The sequence below is a fragment of the Chelmon rostratus genome, chromosome 4, assembly GCF_017976325.1.
Source record: "Chelmon rostratus isolate fCheRos1 chromosome 4, fCheRos1.pri, whole genome shotgun sequence".
NCBI lineage: Eukaryota > Metazoa > Chordata > Actinopteri > Chaetodontiformes > Chaetodontidae > Chelmon > Chelmon rostratus.
Window position 1 is genome coordinate 25,727,064 of NC_055661.1, and position 20,801 is coordinate 25,747,864.

Here is a 20,801-nt window from a genome sequence, read left to right on the forward strand (position 1 = left end):
ATGTTACCACGCGCGAGCTGTTTTGGGGGGAAATAGCGCGCGGCTGAGAGGGCGGTGTGGGGGGGCGAGCTGTGCGCCGAGCGCTGGCAGATGTCGCGGATAGCGCTGCGCTTCCCTTCGCGTTTTCTGGCTGAGGTTTGTGTATGTGTGTGCGCGCGCGCGGCGTTGCGCGCGCCGTCCTCACTCACCTGCCGCGTGCACTTTCACGCGGGGACGCTCGCTTGCTTAAATGATTGGGGGGGGGGGTCATAGGACCTCCGGTTGTAGCCGACAGCAGTATTTCGGGACCTTGCATTCATTATAATAGTTAGCCCAAGTGTGTAAATCACATTAACATGCATCAAGTAGGTCATTTTTCCGGCTTCCTCTAACAAGACAAGGTCAGGCTCCGGGCTGTTTGGTGTATCTCTACTGGATATGCTAATAAGCAGTCCAGATGTGAGCGTGCGTGTATCTGTGCCGGTTTGTGTGTGGAGGGAAGCTGCAAAGAGCCACGATGTGCTTTGAGAAACGCAACGTCTGCTTGTGTTTACAGCATCACGCGCCGTCAAAGAGAAGATGACCACCTCGCGCACAAATGGAGCACCTTGTAAGCACAGAGGCGGTCTCTCATGACAGATAGGAACACTTGCTCAGCACAGTTCTCCCGCCGCGATATCACTTAAGGTTAAGCTGTCTGAGTGTCAAAGCTCGACTACAATGAGGTGACTGATGTGCTGAGTACAGTGGGCCTCTCCTCGCCGGTGTGATTTAGAAGGACTTAAGAGATTTCCATGTGTGCGGGGAGCAGGAGGGAGGCAGTGCGAATGGATGAGAGGTCTATAAGCATTAAGACGGATGGCAGATGGAGTGAAAGCCAGGGATGTTCAAATGGAACAGAATATGTCTTGGTCATTTAAGCAAGCCAGGCTGTCCTCCTCCCAATGTACTTCCATCCACCACCACCACCATCACACCCCCCCAACCCCCCCCCCCACCCGTTCCTGCTCTGCCTCCATCTCCCATTTTTCCCTATGTAAAAGGCCTGACATGCACAGGCTATTTTTAATAAAAATGAAATAGCCTTGTTGCAGTGAAGCGACTCGATGCAGAGTGAAGTGAGACTGAAACAGCGATTTGCAATTTAGAGCTATGTCACCACTCATCACTCCATCCCGAGCCGGCAACAGCAAATCGTCCTCACGCTTTCATCCTCCATCCCTGCCTTACATTTCACACATATCTCATGCGCGCTCACACTCTGAAGACTTCAAACAACGGTGAATGACATGTACTGCTGGCAACGTGGTTTTGGAGCAAAGCTAGCAGGGAGAAATGTAAGCCGGGAGATCAGCCTATGCTAATACACAATAGCTGAGGAAGACAAAAGTGTTTTGGATGAAGCACTGCTTGTATTCTGCTAGATTTAAGATGCTGGCAACCGGATGCAAATGCTGAACATGAAGCATAACATACAGTTTTTTGGAATTGGTATAATTGGGGTTCAAAATGGAAAAAAAAGGGTGAATTTCCTTTTAAGAAGAAATGCCATAAAGAGATTAGCAATTACTATTACTATTAACTATGATCAAATGCTCAAATTGACTCTGTTCTGAAGCCTACTTTTTGGAAAGTAGGTCAGTATCTGGAGTGAGAAAGAACATTACTTTCATTTTCATGTGTCCTTCCTTGCATATGAAGCATATCAATTTGAATGTATCAGAAAATGTCACGGTTCGTATTATACAGCGCCATCAAAGGCATGTGCATGACTATACATTAGGTCCCCTCTGTGCTTATTTGCATCTGAAGCACGTGCTTCACTTCTGTCAGCTGGGCCACAGATGAGGCCGTGCATTTATGGTCTTTAGCCAAAATCTCCATAATTACTTGAACAAAACAATCAACGAGACGTTTGATTGCTCACCCAAACACCATTGACATCGACTTTGTGTGAGTTTCCTTCCAGAATTACTTCCTGTCAGCCTTATACTTGTCGGGGCTGCAACTAACCATTGTTTTCTAATCTGTCAACTGTTTTCTCAAGTAATCGATTAGTTGCTTGGTCTATAAAATGGTGAAAACCATCGATCAGCGTTTCCAGGAGCCCAAGATGACGTCCTCAAATGTCTTGTTTTGCCCACAACCCAAAGACATTTAGTTTACTGTCACAGAGACGTGAAGAAACCAGAAAATATTCACATTTAAGAAGCTGGAATCAGAGACTGGTGATTAGCATAGCATAGCAGGTCGTGCACAGAAGTCCCTTTGTTTTTTTTTACAATTTTGTCAATGAAGTCTTTCACTGTAAATCTTTTAATTAATGAAAACTTTATTTAAAAATGTATGAAGATGCCTCCCTTCTTATGTATGAATCATGCACTGTCGGGTTGTGTGTGTGTGAGAGAGAGAGAGAGAGAGAGAGAGATAACGCTTGCCTCCATGTGTGCATAAAGGTGAAAAACAGATGTCAGAAAATTGACAGTCATTGCTGGAAATGGCGAGGCAGAGTGATGGATGCAGGTCAAATGTGGATGGAGAAACTGCAATTACACAGTTTCAGTCTTGTGAAGCTGCTGACACCTTTCAGTACATCAAATTTCAAAGATCAATGGCCGGGATCTGACTCAAATACTAACGAAACTCAGATCATTAAACTTTTAGGAAATGAGGACAAGTCATTGATTGAATTATTTATGAGCCTAATTAATCTCTTAAGGGGAACTTCTTTCACTACTGGGCATTGAGGCATGGGGAGACCATCTTTAGGGATGACATCAATCACCTGATGTCCAGGCAATAGTCTGTGACAAGGAACAGTAAAGTACCTGAGCTCCACCTCATCGCCAGGCCTCAGGGCTCCAAATTAATTGAAAAATTTTAAGACCACACTTAATTCTGAGAGAAAGCCTGAGTGATCAATAGCAGGACTCACACACAACAGCAGCGACAACAGCAACAAGAGTGATATGAGTAACAGCATCAGGTAAAAAGGGAATTCTTCCTTTGTTAATAGCTTCTGTGAAGAACTGAGCTCAGATCAAGAGGATCAACAAACAGGAGAAAGAGTCGACAGATTTGTCTCATAATATCAAACCTCCTCTTTTTTTTAAGGTAATGAGCGATGCTCTTTGTCTTGAAGCCCTTTGATGAATAGACTCAAGATCACACTTACGATGTTTCCTCTCAGGTGATCCTGTGCAGCATGTGTGCAGCAGAAGCCGAGACGAAGACTCACCGTGAGGAGGAGAAACCCGAAGCAGGAGGCGGCGCCTGGTCTAACATCACGAGATGGGCCGCCACGAAAGCCTGCATCTGATCAGCCATTCGTCCATCGGTCTTTGAAATCAGTTCATCGTAGCAATGGCAGCACATGTTGTGCTTCTGTTTCTTTTCTTCTGTAAAGGGGAAAGAAGTGGCCTTTCGGCGGTGGCTGGCGTTTCAGAGGAAGAGCAGGATTTGCGAGTGATATCAAGCAAAAGACAACAGGTCTCACCTCGCCCAGAGTCCGTGGACAACTTTTTTATGAGTTTAAAAGAATTCGAAAGCCCACTTCAGAAAGCAAAGGATGATGTAAGAACGCTGCCAAGTGAGGCTTTCAGACGACATGACAGAAAACCAAATGATTTTGACTTTAAGAACAACATGGCGGAGCAAACAGACATACTGAAATATCCTGAATCCGCTGCCAAATCCCTAATATCCAAACATAGCGCTGAACTTACGCTGAACCACGAGAAAAGAAGCAATCTGACTAATGGAGAGGTTGTAATTAATGCTCGCAGTCTAGTGCCGAGTTCAGAGGAGTATGCTCTCCAGCCCGAGCTCCATTTGGAGGCAGGTGTTGGTGACGTTCTGCCTGAGAGCGGCCGCTCTAAGTGGGTCATGGAGTCTGAAGGCGGCCGGCTGGAGCCGTACCTGCCGCGAGCAGGGCCTCGCTCTCGCCGGCGGAGGAGCTGGCTCTGGAACCAGTTCTTCGTGATCGAGGAGTACAGAGGGCCAGAGCCTGTGCTCATTGGACGGGTAAGCTGTTGTAATTGTTTGGAGTTTCTCCAAAGGGTTCGTCCAAACGCCTCAAATGTATTTCATAGAGAGAGAGAAATTTAATTTGAGCAAACAAAAATCGATTCTGCTCGAGGCATTTATGTGTGTTTTCATAAATAAATGAATTCGCGAGCCATTATCCACATAAGCGCACAATGATAACCTCTTTAACTCAGTTAGACTCATTTCCCCTCTCGGTTTCCCGCTCGGTGCGCTCACAAAGCGTTGGACACTCGCTCACAGGGTCTTCTGGCTCTCAGCATCTCTGCTCTGGCCTGCTCTCTCCTGGGCTGTATTATTAACTACCGGACTCGGTGACGATGCCCACTCACTTGAATTAAAAGTGCTCGCATGAGTTTTCTGGATTTCCGGCTTTGCTCCCGAGCTGTGCGGCCCAATGCACATACGCATCTCTGGCCGGCCCCGCCTGCTCGGCCCCCCTACTCCCATAGACTTCACAATGTGGCGACCTCACACACATGAAAACAGCTTTTCAATGCTCTTTTTACAAATGTAAACACCTCCATGGATTAAAAATTCATAATGCAAAGAGTAATAACTGACCCTGTTTGTAGTCTGAGGTGTCCCGTCAACAGTTTTACAGATATCTCTTTTACAATGGTGGTCTATGGGGAAAATGTGGCACAATCCCAGCCAATGTGAATATCATAGTAATTTAGATCATTTCTTCATGGCTGTTCTTTCTCGACTAGGAGATAGAGGCTAGAAGGATTATTGGTCACTATGGGGACTTGAACAATAAAAAAAACTGTTTTGTTTGTTAACACTTAGTTTAACAAATTAATTTCCATTTGTCAGTCAGCACTTTATTTAACCTATTATCTTGCATTGTCTATCTTATATTGGTAAGATGATGGCTAACATCTGCTATATACGCAGTAGCTAACTAAGCTAGTTAGCATAGTTAACTAAGATAACTTGATCTGTGAGAAGTGCAGAGTCCTGAGTTTATCCTAACATTTATAGCCAGCCAACTTATTAATTACAATAAATCGCAGTATAGCATGTTATTAAAACAATATCTCTTAAAATTATATATTCATGTTAGATTTCTTTAAAGTTACAGGCACAGTTAAAGCAAATTGTAGATTAATGATTCTAATGCTAGCCAAAGTATGTAGCTGGAATCATCAAGTTCGCTAACTAGCTTAGTTAGCTCATTTTTTATCTGACAGAACTTAGCTAGCTACCTGTCAGCATAGCTAGGATTCAAACTAATACAGATGGAAATTCACAAGAATAGTTATGCAACATTTGACCACTTAATCTTTCTTGTTATTCCGCCCCCAAACTGGCAATGTACCAACATTACAGACTTTAGCTTTAAGCTAGCTATTGTACGTGTGTATGTGCGTGTGTGTGTTCAGCTCAAGCTCTGACTCAGCTTTGTTCTTTCTCTAATTTTTCATCTCATCTGTGTTTGTCTATAATGCAAACTCAAAAAAAGCACGCGCAAATTCAAGATGAATCACTTTCAACTCATGCGAATTAATCATTTCATCAATTCCCAACTCGAGTGTGCATCTATTTGCGTCTTTTTAGTTGACTTTGTTTATTTCTAGTTAAGCTGAGCGAGCAAATCTGAGAGCACGCAGAGATGTTAGACTGTGAACGAGCGTCCAAATGTCAGGGACATGGGCCATGAGGGCAAATGAGCAAAATAGTGTGCAACGATATTAGCAAACACTCAAATACATCTATCCAGGACCAAACAGATATTTTCCTAGCGTGATAACAATTTCTCTAAAAACTGCATGTGCTTGCGAAAACTCAAAACATCCTGTCTGGCGCTCGGGAACGAGGCACAAATATAACTCTCTAATTGCAGCGTTTGTCGTGTCACGTACTTGAGTTTTCACAGCCGCCACACCAGCAACCTTCAGCTGCTGTCGGTGTTGCGACACGAAAAGTGTCTGAGATGATTTAATCCACTGCACACCTGAACCGTTCGGATCCCAGGGGTTTACTTGTAGCATTTCACAGCCAGGCGCTCCGCACTAATGCAGCTGCTGGCAGCTACAGTATACTCAGAGTAGGATTATATCAGCTGTAACGCTAACAGGGAATGCTGCCAGCCACTTTGTAGCTTGCAGTGTACTTTATAGTGACAGTCTAGATTGGATTCTTACCAGTGCAGTATACACCTCATAAATGTTTAATCTTCCTCTCTGGTTGTTATTGATACAGTCAGAGAGGGGTGTTAAAGCAATCAGCAGGCACACGAGGATGCTCATTCCTCTGCAAAGCATGGTCTTGATGTTGATATTCATGCAATAAAGCATCGCAAGGGGGTTGGGAGCATGTTCTCTCTCAGCTGCAGCTCAGTTTGTCAAAAATAGAGCGATTATCTTTTCAGACCCTTTGCCGGTGCAAGGTTTCAGGTGAGTTATCAACAGTTCAGATCGCAGGTGCCTCAACCTGTGCAAAAGAGGGAGAATTTGGCTGCCAAAGAAAGCAGTGTGAAGCAGATATAAACCCGGAGGTGGATGTACTGCATGAGTGAGAGGAGGGGAAAATTGGGATTACAGAGTAGGAGAGAAAGTGACAAAGCAATTGGAGGAGACAATTTCCTCTTTTTCCAGCTTTGTTTGTACAGGGCGGATAAATTTCTTCCCCACCGTGAGAGTGTTTTTCCATGCTGACTGAAGCACAGCAGGACTGAGCCAGCAATTAGACAGCGAGGAGAGCAGAGCTGGAAGGATGGAGCAGAGAGCAGGGGAGCGAGATAGGCACAGACTCCGACAAAGATGTCTCTCGTGGTGAAGTGTGGGATCAAAATCGAAGCTGGCTTTAAGGAAGAAAGGGAGGGAGAGGGATGTGGGTGCAGGGATGAATAGAAAACCCTGAGTCCCTTATCTAGCAATTTGTAGGGTATGCTATCATGAGTTTCATTAATCCCTAACTTTATCCTCCAAGACACACACACACACACACACACACACACACACACAAAATGCTCACTAATCTTATATTTTCTCCTGGTCTCTGCCTGCAGTGCGTGTGAATTGCACATGTTGTTAACATGCATTATGCTGGAATGTATGGATACTTTCATCTCAGCGCCTGTCTTCAACACACACATGATTGGACTAATTCTACACTTGTCCTGTAGGTGATTAAACGTCTTCATTCCCGCGTCACTCAAACAAATTCCACGGAGTAAAATGAATTTTGCGCCTTCAGAAATAATTTTCCTGTGAATGTGTAAACAGTTGAAGAGCTGAGTTAAAATTGAGGCTTTGGTTCTAGTATCTGAGGGTCCACAGCAGAGGTTGTGAGTAAGCCTTGTGGATTATGAACATGTGCAGATGCGCCTTAAGGGTAGAGAGATGTGAAGGTTCCTGGTCAGAAAGCTCAGCGTGATGAAGGCTGAGTAATCTCTTTAGCTTTCTATTTCTGTGTGTTTGGCCTTTTACCTATCTAGCTCACACTAATATCCTCTCTGCCATTAAATACCAAACCAGTATTCTCCACCAGAGAGCAAAACAGATAGCGGGAGAGAGAGTGGGGTGGGGGTGAGAAATGTGAGCAGATGGGCATTCTGTGTAACCGAGGTAACTTGATGAAAAGAGAGAGACACACAAGGACAGGATGAAGAGGTGGTTTAAAAGGTACAGGGAAGTCGGGCAGATGGATTTACAAGGAAGGGAAGGAAAGGACAGATGGATGGAAGAGTCAGAAAGATTTGCAGATGGATACTGCCTGTGTTTGCAGAATGCATCTGTGAACATACATGTAGGACATGTGCAGGGCCACCGTCCACACTGATGTGGTTCTGCCCTCAACAAACCCCCAATGGCACGTTTGGTCCAGTGAGTTAATTAGCTGTATGCATCAGTACTCATCCCGGTCCCATATGTATCTTGCACACCTGGTGCCATTCATTTCAAATTCAGTGAGCACATCACATCTTAACATAAATCACCCATTTCACACAGTCATGTTTGCAATACTTGCCAGACAAATAAATGGGTGTTAATGAGCGATACCTGCATCTGCGTGCTGTGTGAAAGCGCTGATGCCTGCAGGTGTTGCAGTTATTTTTCTGTGTGTTTTTATTTTCCAGCTGCACACAGATATGGACAAAGGAGACGGGCACACTAAGTATATTTTGGAGGGAGAGGGCGTGGGCTCCGTGTTTGTCATTGACAGCAACACAGGCAACATACACGTCACCAAGTCTCTAGACCGCGAGGAGAAGGACCAGTACCGGCTCATTGCAACCGCTATAGACCGTCAGACTGGCCGAGCCCTGGAGCCTTCCTCCGAGTTCATCATCAGAGTGCAGGACATCAATGACAACCCGCCTGTCTTCCCTGATGAACCCTATGTTGCCATGGTGCCGGAGATGGCTAACATAGGTACATCGCTAAAACAACGTTTAAGCTATACCCCACCCAAAATCTCTTGAAAGGTGGCTGTAAAATGTTTATGGTGTCGTCTTTCATGAGGAGCTACAGCTGTGGTCATCTATAATTAACTTACAGTGGATTCCAGTGGTGATTAATTTTCACTGCAAAATAAGACTAAAGGACTTGACACACATGTGACAAATATGCTTAATATTCAGCTTTAAATATTTCACATCAAAACTATTTATATCAGCAGTGAGGCTAATTTGTTTGTTTGGTTTGAATGTATTTGCGCTGTATGCAGATATCCTGCAGTTCATGAGTAATTCCGCTAGATGGCAGCATCTAATTTATCCTGCCTGAGTGCCCTCATGGCTAGCTTTATAAGTATAAACTATAACACATTAGCTTACATTAGCCAAACCTGCTAAGACACCATTGCCTTGGTGGCAAATCGACTACATCCAAAAGTAAACGACATAAGCTTATTAATTCTCAGAGTGTTTATTTGCGGCGCAAAAGGTTTTATGGTGAATAAATTTACCCTCTCAGACACTCATATGAAATTGCAGACAGTAGCAGTTGTGCAATAATATTAAGAATAATTAGACTGACTCTACAGCCGTGCTATCAGCTTTGTGAGGCTGAACTTTAAGCTAAATGCTAACATTAGCATGCTAACATGCTTACAATGACAATGCTAGCCTGCTGATGTTTGTTTAAAATTGTCACCATTTTATTTTACCAGGTAAGCATGCCATCATTTGCTAACTAGCAGTAAACATGGTGATCCTGAGCATCCTCTGGGCGCCATGGATACGTGTAGTGGCAATCCATCCAATAGCTGTCAACATATTTTGCTAAAACCCAAAATCAGAAGCAAAGTCAAAGACATCCAACGGGATGATGAACGTCTGTACAACGTTTTGATGCTAATTCATCCAAAGGTTGTTGAGATATTTCAGTCCGGACCAAAGTGGTGAACCGATCGACTGACTGAAAATAATAATCATTTTGTCTGTAAATCCCAGAAAATGTGACAAATGCTCATCACAACTTCCAGGAACCCAAGGAGAGGCACTCAGATTGATTATTGGCTGCAAAGAAAAAAGCTACCAGCGTATATGATAAAGAAAAGCGTCACATCTTCGCTTGAAAACCCACTGAAACAATGAATTGTTTATCAAAATAGTTGCAGATTAATCTTCAGTCAATCAACTAATGAATTAATCCGATGCAGTTGCAGCTCTACACCCCTGCAGCTCCTTCGCTTTCCTGCTGTCCAAGCAGGTCCTCAGTATCCTGCGAACAATCATACTTTTGCCCAATGGGACTAAATTTACTGCTCGTGGCAGGGCTCCAAGGATTCAAGGGCAACTGCTCCACATGAAAACAGGGTATTTAGTCAGATTTTGTCTAAAAGATGAATATTTGAAGATGCTGCGTATACAGATAGAAGAGCTTTATGCTTTTTAATCCTACAGATGTAAGCACTTAGTATTCAATAGACAGATTCTGGGTGGAGTATCACTTTAAGCCACCAGCTTCAACTACTATACTTTTAAAGGGCGGTTTGACTTATCGCCTTTGTCGCCTCCTCTCTGTCACAGGCACGTCCATAATCCAAGTCACTGCCAGAGATGCCGATGATCCAACATATGGAAACAGTGCCCGGCTGGTGTACGCCATTACTCAGGGCCAGGACTATTTCTCTGTGGATCCCCAGACAGGTCTGTCCATAGCCTCTCATGTTAAAGCTGTTTACCTCTCCAGCTGATCATTACACTTTATACATAAATCCCAGCAGGCCAGTTACAAATCATATGTCGTGTCTTTGCCACCATATGTCCGCTGTGGATAAGAACATTTTAGCTCACATTTTCCATGATCTGTCCAGAGACAGCAGTGGCCTGGAGTCAGATGTTGTTCAGCGTCCTAATGTATGCATCTGGCTCGCTTTGATGGTGATTTCGAGCGACGTTCTGTCACTGTGAAATCTGTTGCTGTTGTGATTTTTGCTCCATGTCCCGCTCTCCTCTCCACCAGGCGTCCTGCGGACAGCCGCACCTGACATGGACCGAGAGACACGGGATGAATATCTGGTCGTCCTCCAGGCCAAAGACATGGGAGGGCATCTGGGCGGATTATCAGGGACCACGACCATCACTGTGAAGCTGACTGATGTCAACGACAACCCCCCTCACTTCAGAAGGAGTAAGCACTGCTGTTATCAGATCACCACTTTACTGTCGGCTGCTTTCAGCCTCTGCTGCAGCTGGAGAATCTGTGTGTGTGTTTGTGTGTGTGTGTGTGTGTGTGTGTGTGTGTGTGTGCGCATGCGAGAGAGTTAAGATTAAAATGATTAAACATCCTGTAATGGCATTTATGACAGCAGTCTGATATTTTTCGCCTCCTTTGGGTCCTAGTCGTCTTGACAGGCGGAAGATAAGATATAAGCTCCTGCTAAACAGCTTGTCAGTCAGGCGTTGCTCTTTTATTGGATGCACTCTTCCTAATCATTGTTTTTAACGTCAGCTGGAATAACATAACCTTTGCCAAGACGACTAGCATTAACATTCACGTGAACACTCCCGTTTGGTCCGTGAGATTCAAATGGACTGCGCCTTTACGTAGAAGAGTGAAAGATCATGTCCGCTCTTTCTTATCCAAGCTTTTCCCTGTTCCATGCTATTAATATTTCATCTTAAAGTTCAGTGCTTTCTGCTTCAATAGACAGTAAAATCACTGCAGAATGTGTCTAACGCTTTGAGACATATACTGCAATTCTCTATATACTACTTCTGCTCTGTTCGCCTTTTCCTCCTCTTCCCTACTCCTTCTTCCTGACAGTCTCTGCTTACTGCCATTCATCTTAATGTTTAAAGCCCCTTTTCCTCTTGTTGATATATTGTGCTGGAATACAGTGCTTTATAGAAGCAATTCAATATTCCCAAATGCCAGCAATGTGTTATTTCTTTTACTGATATCTGACTCTATCGTCCCTCCCTCGCCACCTCTCCTCCAGGTCATTATTTTCTGTTTGGCAGTAATGCCACAGTTTAAGCAAAACGGCTCATTTAGTTTGCTCTCTGAATGCGAGGGGTGTGGTTTTTAAATGGGTTTCATAATGTGGAGGATTTGAATGACTAACAATTAGCAAGTTGGCTCCGCTCTGATTAAAATGAAAGCATTTCCCTGAGTTTGTTGCTGCGATGCAGAGGTCATCGTGTGGTGGAAGGCAAGAGCTGCCACAGATCACTGCGCTGCTGAAAAGCAACATAAGAACAGTTAAACTGAGCTTAAATTCTCCGTTCAGTAAATACAGCTCCTGATTCATTAACGGTAGAGTTGAGCAGACAAGCTTACAGTTCTACGTGCTGCATGCTTGTAACATTAATGGGATTCATAGAGCTGATACGTGTTTTTGTCCAGAGATTAAACAAAGAAAGTAGGGCAACAACTAATGATTGCTTTCCTGATCAGTCAATTTCTCTGTAAAAACGCCCATCACAAGTTCCCAGAAGCCAAAGTCATGTGTTCAAGTGCTTAATTTACTGACCAGCAGTTCAAAACCCAAAGAGATCCATTTATCATGATATCAAACAGAGGAAAGTAGCTAAACATTTGCAATGTTTGCCATTTTTGTATGATACATGACAATTAAGCAATTATCTCATAGTTAATTTCCTGTCTATCAATTATTCAATTAATCAACTAATTGTTTCAGCATAAAAAATGCTACAATGCTAAACCTAGTTTGAGTATCCATGCTAGCATCCACCGGCAGTCGTTAAGCTAAATGCTAACATCAAATGCTAAATGCTCATAATGATCATGCTAGCACTTTTATGTTTGGCAGGTATAGTTTAGTTTTCCATGTTCACCATCTCAGTTTAGTTTGTAAGCGTGCTAACATTCGCTAATCAGGACTAAACAGAGTACAGCTGAGGCTGATGGGAATGACAGTTTTCTAAGTAGAACCTGACCTGTTGGTGGCGCTAGATGAAAAGTCAAGGGATCACCAGAGTGAGTCGGCTTCACCTCCTGCACGTCTGTACAAAACTTCCTGAAAGTCCATCCAATGTTTTGGATATTTTAGCCTGGACTGAAGTGGCGGACCAGCAGACCGGCATTGCCGTCCTGAAAGAAAGACCACCAGCTAAAAACTATGACTGCTACCTGTAATTGCTTTCATTATCAGTCGCTTGGTCCATAAAATGGTAGGAAATAGTGAATATCTTTCAGAAGTTCCAGGAGACCAATGTGATGTCTTTAAATGTTACTTTAAAGCCCACAGATATTCATTTTACCCTGATATCTCATCTCCGCTCTGCTTGTTATTTGGAATTTAATTGCTCTTGTGTAGTTTCTATTTTTATTTCTATTCTTATTCATTTCATATACTTCTAATCTTTATTTTTACCTTTCTCTATTTATCTGTACTTATTTCTGTCTTTGTGCTGCCGCAACACCTGAATTTCCCCTCTGGGGATGAATAAAGGCTTTTCTTTTATTCCATCGACTGACTAATCATTTCAGCTCATAAAAAAAGAGAAAATGTCTAAAATGTAAAGCATGCAGCCAAAATCATTTACAAAAGAGGGCTGTAAATTTGCACACGAGTTAAAATCATTACTGGCAGACTTCTTGCCAATGAAAGCCACTTAAAGGACCATTTAAACCATGCTCATGTCTATACTCTGTGTACTGGTCACTGAAAATGTGCCTCCTCTCCCTGCTGGCCTGAAAGAGCTCAGTGCCTGACACAGTTCCCATGCAAGAGACGGGGGCTACAGTCCATGCTCTGTGCAAAAATGCATTTAAAAGTTCAGCCTAAGCTAATGCGAGGCTTCAGCAGACTGAGTTACAGCAGTCAGAGTAAGTGGAGAATCTTCAAAAGTTAATCTGCTCTGCAGCTCAGCAAGGAAAAGATGTACAGTGGCACGAAGAGGGAATTCTGCATTAAATATACATACTGTAACTTTTGAAGATACTTGATTTTATATTAGCTTCAACTGAACCTTTGATGCATCATCTCTTCCACTGGAGTTGCAGTAAGAAGGATCTCTACAGCCAGTGGGAACAGGTGGAATAATTACACCGATCAATAACATTATGGGCATGAAAATGTAAAGCAGTCCCTCACCTGGTCAAGAAATATGTGAATGACAGCCATAATAGCCACATGCATTGTCTTTATAACAACTGTGTTTTGACACAAAATTGAGCTCCAGTGTTTTCACAGTGCTCAGAACCATCATGTCCATTGTGCTCTGCTCTGCAGGTGCGTGGTCATTCTCCGTATCTGAGCTGGCAGCACCAGGTGTGGAGGTGGGCCGCGTCACCGCCACTGATCCTGATTTGGGAGAAAACGCACAGCTGGAGTTTACTATCCTGGATGCAGAGGAGGCCGAAATATTCAATCTAACTGGAAGAGACCACGAGGCCATCATTGTGCTGAACAAGGTGAGTGAGGAGGCTCAGGTGCACACTCAGTCTGAGTGTAAAGCAGCTTTAGTTCGTTACCAACAAAAGTTTTCATAATAGCCGAGGATCTGAACCTACATGGAGGTGTTTTTGCTTATATGGACACAAAAAAATATCCACCGTGTGACATTCAGGATATTACACAAATTTGCTTTGGTCTGGTATTTCTAATTAATTTTATTTGGTCATTTAAACATTTCATTACTGCCGGCAGACACGCTCTCTTGTTGACAGGTTCAGACTCCCGAGGCTCTGCATGAGCAGTTAATGAGTAACAATGAACTAATAAGCATCTGGTGAAAAACTGTAGCTCATTTGAAGTGCGGAGGCCGTGTTAAAGGCAGCCAGTGTGAACTGGTCTTTTTGCTTTTAAGGCTTTAACAGCGCTCCGCATTCAGAGATCATTACTGCTCAGGGAAATCTTAAATAAGGAGGTTGCAGAGGGTGAGGCAAGAAGAGGCTGATGATGGACTACCCACATTTTAAGAAAGGAGTGAGAAAGATCTAAAATGAATAATGAAGTGCTGTATGTGCAGCATATATACAGCACATATGAATCATATATGAAAGAGCTTTAGTAAAGTATAGCCCACAGACTGAGGCTGCTTTATTCTTCACCCCACAGCTGCTGGATTATGAGATGCGCAGTTCATACACTTTCTCTGTGGAAGTTGCCAACCCTATAGTGGATGCCCGGTACCTAAGGAAAGGTCCCTTTAAGGACCAGGCGACAGTCCGGGTCATGGTCCTTAATGCTGATGAGCCGCCGCAATTCTCCCAGGCTCGGTACCATCTGGACGTGTCTGAGAACTGCCCCCCTGTCTGTTCTGTTGGCCGGGTCTACGCTGTGGACCCAGACACAGGACAGAGCAGCAACATCAGGTGGTCATTTCACCATCACGCTCTCATTTAGTGCCTCACTCCGTCACTCAGGGCTCTCTTCACTATCTTTTCCTCCCCGTCCTCGCTCTTTCTCTATCTCAGGTACTCCATCGATCCCCAGTCCGACCCCGAGGCTCTGTTCCGCATCGCCTCTGACACGGGCTTTATCAGCACAGTGATGGAGTTGGACCGCGAGGAGGAGCAGTGGCATAATATCACAGTCATCGCCACACAGAGGGGTATGTCAGCTCCCCTGCCCTGGGGCGCAATGAGCAGCAGAGCTCACCAGACTCATATTTCACTGAAAGCACGCCTGGAGTTGGGGCTACAAAGTGGGAGTAAAAATGCTAGAAATTCAGTGATAAGTTCACCATTAGTGTCGGTTTCCTTTTCTTTCAGACAATCCCAACCTTGTGTCAAGGGTTGTTGTTGCCATAGAGACATTAGACCAGAATGACAATGCGCCGGAGCTGGACAGGCAATACACAACATCTGTATGTGACTCCAGTGCCCCCGGTCAGGTCCGTTCTTCTTTTGTTTCTGTTGTTTTGAATTAAAAGCAGGCATGACGCTAAGAATGAAAACTAGACATAGAGGTACAAGCAGAATGTTGCAGAAAGCATACAGTAAATAGCACCAAACGTGGGTTCATTTCATTAAAATCATAAGAATTATAACTTTAAATCTGTTTCTACAGTTACATACAGCTGTTTTTACCACCTTTTCCACATGCATCCACTCGCCACATGTCAGTAGTTCCACCAGAGGGTGATTTTCATGTGACAGATTCTTTCATTATAATCATATTTAGATTCCCAAAGAGGTAAAAATGAGAGAAATGTCAAAAACACACACATGTAATTCCCTCCTGATCTGCGTTAAACAGGTGGTTCAGGTCCTGCGAGCCATCGACAGGGACCAAGGAGGCCAGGACACCCCGGTCCACTTCAGCATCCCTCCAGAGTCCAGCTCCGCGCTCAACCTCACCATCCGGGAAATTGGAGGTTACACCCATTGGCTCTGTTTTCCTTTTTCGTGACACCAGCCAAAGCTGGTGCGAGCTTGTTGTGCGCTGACCGTGTTTGATGTGTGTGGGGTTTTTCTGCCACGTTATCAGGTGTGACAGCCAGCCTGGTGCTCCAGTCAGCCTTGGAGCCCCTCCCTGGCTTCTCCTCATCCTTACTCACCCTCTACGTGCCAGTTGTGCTACGCGACGGGGCCTCGGGTCTGACCAACACTGGCACGGTCACTGTGACCATTTGTCCCTGTCTGCGAGGGGGCATGCAGACAGAGGACAGGGGGAGGCAGAGGGACAGGAGATGGGAGAGACACATGGTTTGTCTCCCCGTGCCGTCCGCCTCTACGTCTCTCATATTCAGTCTGGTCACCTTACTGGCCATGCTGGCTTGTGTCACCACTCTGCTGGGTAGGTTTGATCTGAAGCCTCTTAGCAGTATGTCTCGCTGAAAGATGCTGAGCAGTCGTGTCAGGTTGCTTCTGTAGCGTCTGAACAGTACGTGGTCATGTGTCTCCTCTTTGCCCTATAGTGGTGTGTGCACTCTCGCTGTCATTGCGCCATCAGAAGCGAGACTCCCACTCGCCCTTCGAGGAGGATGATGTCAGGGAAAACATCATATCCTATGATGACGAGGGGGGAGGGGAAGCAGACACCGCAGCTTTTGACATTACAGCGCTTCAGAGCATGCACAGAATACAGCACATGCACAACAACAGAAACATGTGAGCTATTCCCAAACATTGAAAAAAATAAAGTTTATCCCTGCGATGGTAGCTCGTGGGAGCGTGTGCGTGTTTGCGTGCGACTGTGTGCTTCTCTGACATTTATCTCTCAGCGCAGATGGTACACCCAGCAGAATCCGCCGAGGGCCAGGACGTACAGCTGGAGCCGTAACCCGCGCCCCGGTCTGGACCCTCAGCAGCGCCCGGGCTCCGCTCCGCTCTACGGACGCCTCTGCTACGGCATCCACACGCTGCCTGTTCTCAGAGATTATCCAGCTGGGCCACTGGAGGCCGGTCTGCAGCTCACACAGCTGACCCACGGGCTCACCAGAGGTCAAATTGGCAATTCCCTCGTCATCCAGAACCAGAGCACCTTTGAGCCTCTGCTGCGCTCTCCTGAGATGAGCCCCGGTTGTTACGAAGCAGAACACATGCTGGCGGAGAGCAAGATCACAGACAGAAATGAAGGCAGTGAAGAAAACTCAAAAGAGAGCCAGGATCAGGCCAAGGTCAGAATATAACACAACAGATGAAAATACGCAGCAATTATAGAGAAGCGAAGGGAGACCACAAGGGCTTGAATCGTATAACAAAGTGAATAACAGTGTTCCTCTGCGACATAGCCTCAAATATTCATGACTAAATCTGCAACAGTGTGATTCATCAGAAACTTGTGGCTGTGGTTTAATCAGATTTGATTGACAGTCGCTGTGGCAACCCACCATCTGTCATCAGGGTGTGATTCGAGTGTTGCTGAATCCCGATTGGTGCACACAAGTAAATTACATCACCTTTATTAGCTCAAAACAAGTGAGAAGAGCTCAGACAAAGACACAAATACAGAAATCTGTCATGCAAAATAACCAAAGCTGTTCAGACTTTGGGGGAATAAACTTTTCTCTGGATCCCATCACTCACAGTAAGAAGCTGACGGAGGAAAAAAAAGGTTTTTGTGGCCTTTATTGTTGAAATTTCAACACGATTGAATTTATGGCATTTAAAATAAGTACTCTAATTTTTAATCTAGTAACTCAAAAATTTCAGACAGTAATTTCAAAAACTTGATTCAATGATAATGATTTAAGTTAGTTAGACAGTTCATTTGTCCAATATTTTAAAAGTTAGAAAAAGCTTATTTTTCCTTTCTGATTGTACTTATATTTAGGTTCAGGCTTCAAAATAAAATGTAAAAAAACACCAAAATTCAAGCTGAAATATTCAAACTTAAACATCTGATCTACCAAGGAGATGAAAAGGAGTCGGAGCCTTTTGTCCAATCAGTTTAAGCTCTTTCAGTCACATGACACAAGAAAGCGATGTTCAGATGAGAGCAAAGAGTTTTTGCGTCTGTGAAACTTAAAATTATCTCATTCAAACCACATAAACTGAGATAAATGGTTTTCAGAGTAAAAGATTCCAGTACAGTAACTTCAGATGTATTTTAATTTCAACATGACGTGTTCAGTAATGATTAAATGTAGAAATCTTAGATGATAAAAAACTGAATTCATCTTTCTTTTTTGGCTTCCACCCCCCTGCCTGTGTGTCTGAATCATCTAATATCTCCCTTCTTCTTCCCTTTGACAGATGAGCCCGACAGAAACAGAGTCGACACCAGCCAACAACGCTGCAGATCTGACCCACTGTGACCCAAATGAGCCTTCATGCCAAAGTCACACCAGCTCCTCGTCAAACCAGCAAGAGGGGCGGCCGGGGTCAGCGCAGACTCAGCTCAGCACTGGAGCCACAAGCTGCACTTTAGATGACATTGACACTGATTCCTCACTTCCCTCCGTTTCAGAGCAAAATTATTCAAACGGCAGTCAGATCGGCTCTGTGAACCCCCCTGTTTACCTGACGGGGGACGCGTACAGCATCGTGGGCTCGCTGAATCCAAGCAGCAGAGGGACGTGCGTGAACGGGACGAGCGGCGGCGGGTTATACCCGGCGGGAGTGCAGCTACTAAACATGTGCGGACTCCAGAGAAAGGATTTGACCCCACAGCCTTTGTCCTTACCTGGGGGGGCGTTTGGTAACAACAGAGGCTGGGCGGGCGGGGCGGAGCCGGCCAGAGCAGAAGCCCCAAACCCGCAGCCTCTCCGCATGGAAGACCTCCTGAACATCCGTCTGGATCAGGTCACCTTTGACCTGTCGCAGCCGCCCTATGACTCACTGCAGACTTATGAGTTTGAGGGCCGTGATTCAAGGGCTGAGTCACTGAGCTCGCTGGAGAGCGACGGCGAGAAGGACGATGGGCGCGTGGTGGGGGGGATGGAGGAGTTAAACCAGAAGTTTCAGCGGCTGGTGGAGATCATCAGAGAGCGGGAGAAGGAGAAGGAGGGGGACGGAGGAGAGGCGCGAGTGGCCGAGGGGGGAGAGGCCGCAGAGGCCGCTCTCGATGAGACTCGTAAACAAAAGGAGGGCAGAGAAAAAGAACAGCAGAAATGGGATTTCTAGACTGCAATGAAAGGAAAGTTGGAGCGAGGAGGACTTTCTTGACAGTGATGGATTCTAAACACAGCAGGGGTGGAACAGCACACAGCCTCTGACAGAAATCTGCTCGGAAGAATCCAGCAGGCTGCCAGTACAGTCGAGATCTGTGGTGGAATCAGTGCACAGCGTATAGTTTCCACGTCCACTATGTTTATACAATGCATATGGAATCTGTCACTTTTCACACTGCTCTTGTAACTGATATGAATAATGCACTTGGGCTTTCAAAGCTAAAGTTATGAAAAATTAACTTTTTTTGAAATATTGATTCTGAGCCCTGAGAGCTGCATTGTTAGAAAATAGGCCTCATCAAATATTGACCGGAATTGTGATATTTAATATTGATAGTTTAATAGGCGCACGCTCACTAGAAGTACTTTTGATTGACATTTGCATCCGAATCGGAGAGTTTTCAAACCACACGAGCGCACAGTGATGCAGGCCGACACTGCCACGTGCTCGCACGGCCTCGGTGATGAGTCCGAGTGTTTATGTTCTGTAGCTCTGCAGAGCTCAGCTCCAGCAAGTAGTCACCAGTATGGTAGCAAAACCTGCTCACTATGCAATTTGCACACAGTTAGAAATGATTAGATTGTCACTGTCGAAGATGTTGTGAAAGTACAGTAAATAATGTCCATATGTAGATAAATATCAACTTCTGCTTGCGTGCTCATTGCTCAAGAGTGGACGGTCTTTAATGGGAATCCACGCAGGAAATTAAGCGTCTGATTTTCAGCTATTAAACTGTTGCAGACATACAATATACAATGTTCCCCGTAATTTCACCCACACAAGATTATTTATAATTCGCTATTGTGTTTTGCGCCTGCTCGTCTAGAATTATCTCCAAAGGCTTTATTTATCTCCCACGTTTTAAAGAGACAAAATTAGGCAAAAGCCATTATGCGATGCTGTACACGCAGGCATTGTTCTTGTGATGAGCCCAGAACACAGACGCAGCGGCAGCAAAATAATCATTATTTTAAGATTGTGTGTAATGTTATTCAGGCAATCCGTCATTCGACAATGACTCATTCCTATAGCTGTATCAAAGTTCATTTATTATTCACAAGGTATCAGGATTAGTTATTAAAGTAATGCCTTTATATTCAATAACTTGATAAAACGTATTTGACTTGCTGCAATTATTCTCGCTTTCTATCTTCCTCTGCAGTGGGAATTTAGGTCGCAATCAGCTGCCACTCTAATAAGATTGTGATGCTTTCGAACTAAATTTGACAGGAAATCTTTGGCGTTCTGACAAGAACAATGAGGTGTAAGAAAGACTGGACTCCTCAGGCGACACAGTGAAATGCAGAGGGAAGGGAGTGGGATATCACAAGAGGCGCCAAGTGAAAACTAGTCATCACCACGCAGCATATTGTGCGCACACAGTGGGCATCTTCTGGCATGATACTGATTGCTGCAGAAATATCACTGCGCAAATGATTAAGACACATCCTCACCTAGAGATCAGGAGCAGGTTTCATTTAACAATGAACTAAATATAGACACGAGTTAGAATGTGAAACTCTTTCTGTATTACCACTTCAAAACAAACGTTAGACCAAAATAGAATAACAGTAAATTAAAATATGTTTGAAATTCAAATGTTTAAAAGGCATATTGCCATTCACACAGGCTTTAAAGAGGAGTGCTGTGATGTGGAGGACATCGGCGCCCGTCCTGGCAGCCACTGACGGCTCGATGGTGCCACCTAATGCTCAGCAGATGGATTGCATCTGTGCCGCCGCCTGAGCTGTGGATGGTAACATCACAACACAGCAGCTGCAAATATAAAAA

At 44.6% G+C, this 20,801-nt stretch overlaps 1 protein-coding gene across 1 annotated transcript; it reads left to right on the forward strand.

Annotated features, from left to right (window-relative positions):
* The first annotated feature begins 3,624 nt into the window (after positions 1-3,624).
* LOC121606021 (cadherin-24-like) lies at positions 3,625-18,962 on the forward strand. Its single transcript, XM_041936181.1, has 13 exons — positions 3,625-4,002; positions 8,111-8,405; positions 10,007-10,126; positions 10,443-10,610; positions 13,681-13,862; positions 14,509-14,765; positions 14,868-15,072; positions 15,143-15,286; positions 15,652-15,769; positions 15,883-16,191; positions 16,313-16,505; positions 16,624-17,014; positions 18,093-18,962. Exons 1-13 carry the CDS (start codon positions 3,625-3,627, stop codon positions 18,960-18,962), a joined length of 3,630 nt encoding a protein of 1,209 aa, XP_041792115.1.
* Positions 18,963-20,801: the final 1,839 nt, after the last annotated feature.

Excerpts from the sequence above, each read along its gene's own strand:
- LOC121606021 (XM_041936181.1), top strand. The coding sequence starts at position 3,625 with ATGGCGGAGCAAACAGACATACTGAAATATCCTGAATCCGCTGCCAAA. Across the intron at positions 4,003-8,110 it reads AGCCTGTGCTCATTGGACGG|CTGCACACAGATATGGACAA; the intron begins GTAAGCTGTTGT and ends TTTATTTTCCAG. Across the intron at positions 13,863-14,508 it reads CCATCATTGTGCTGAACAAG|CTGCTGGATTATGAGATGCG; the intron begins GTGAGTGAGGAG and ends TTCACCCCACAG.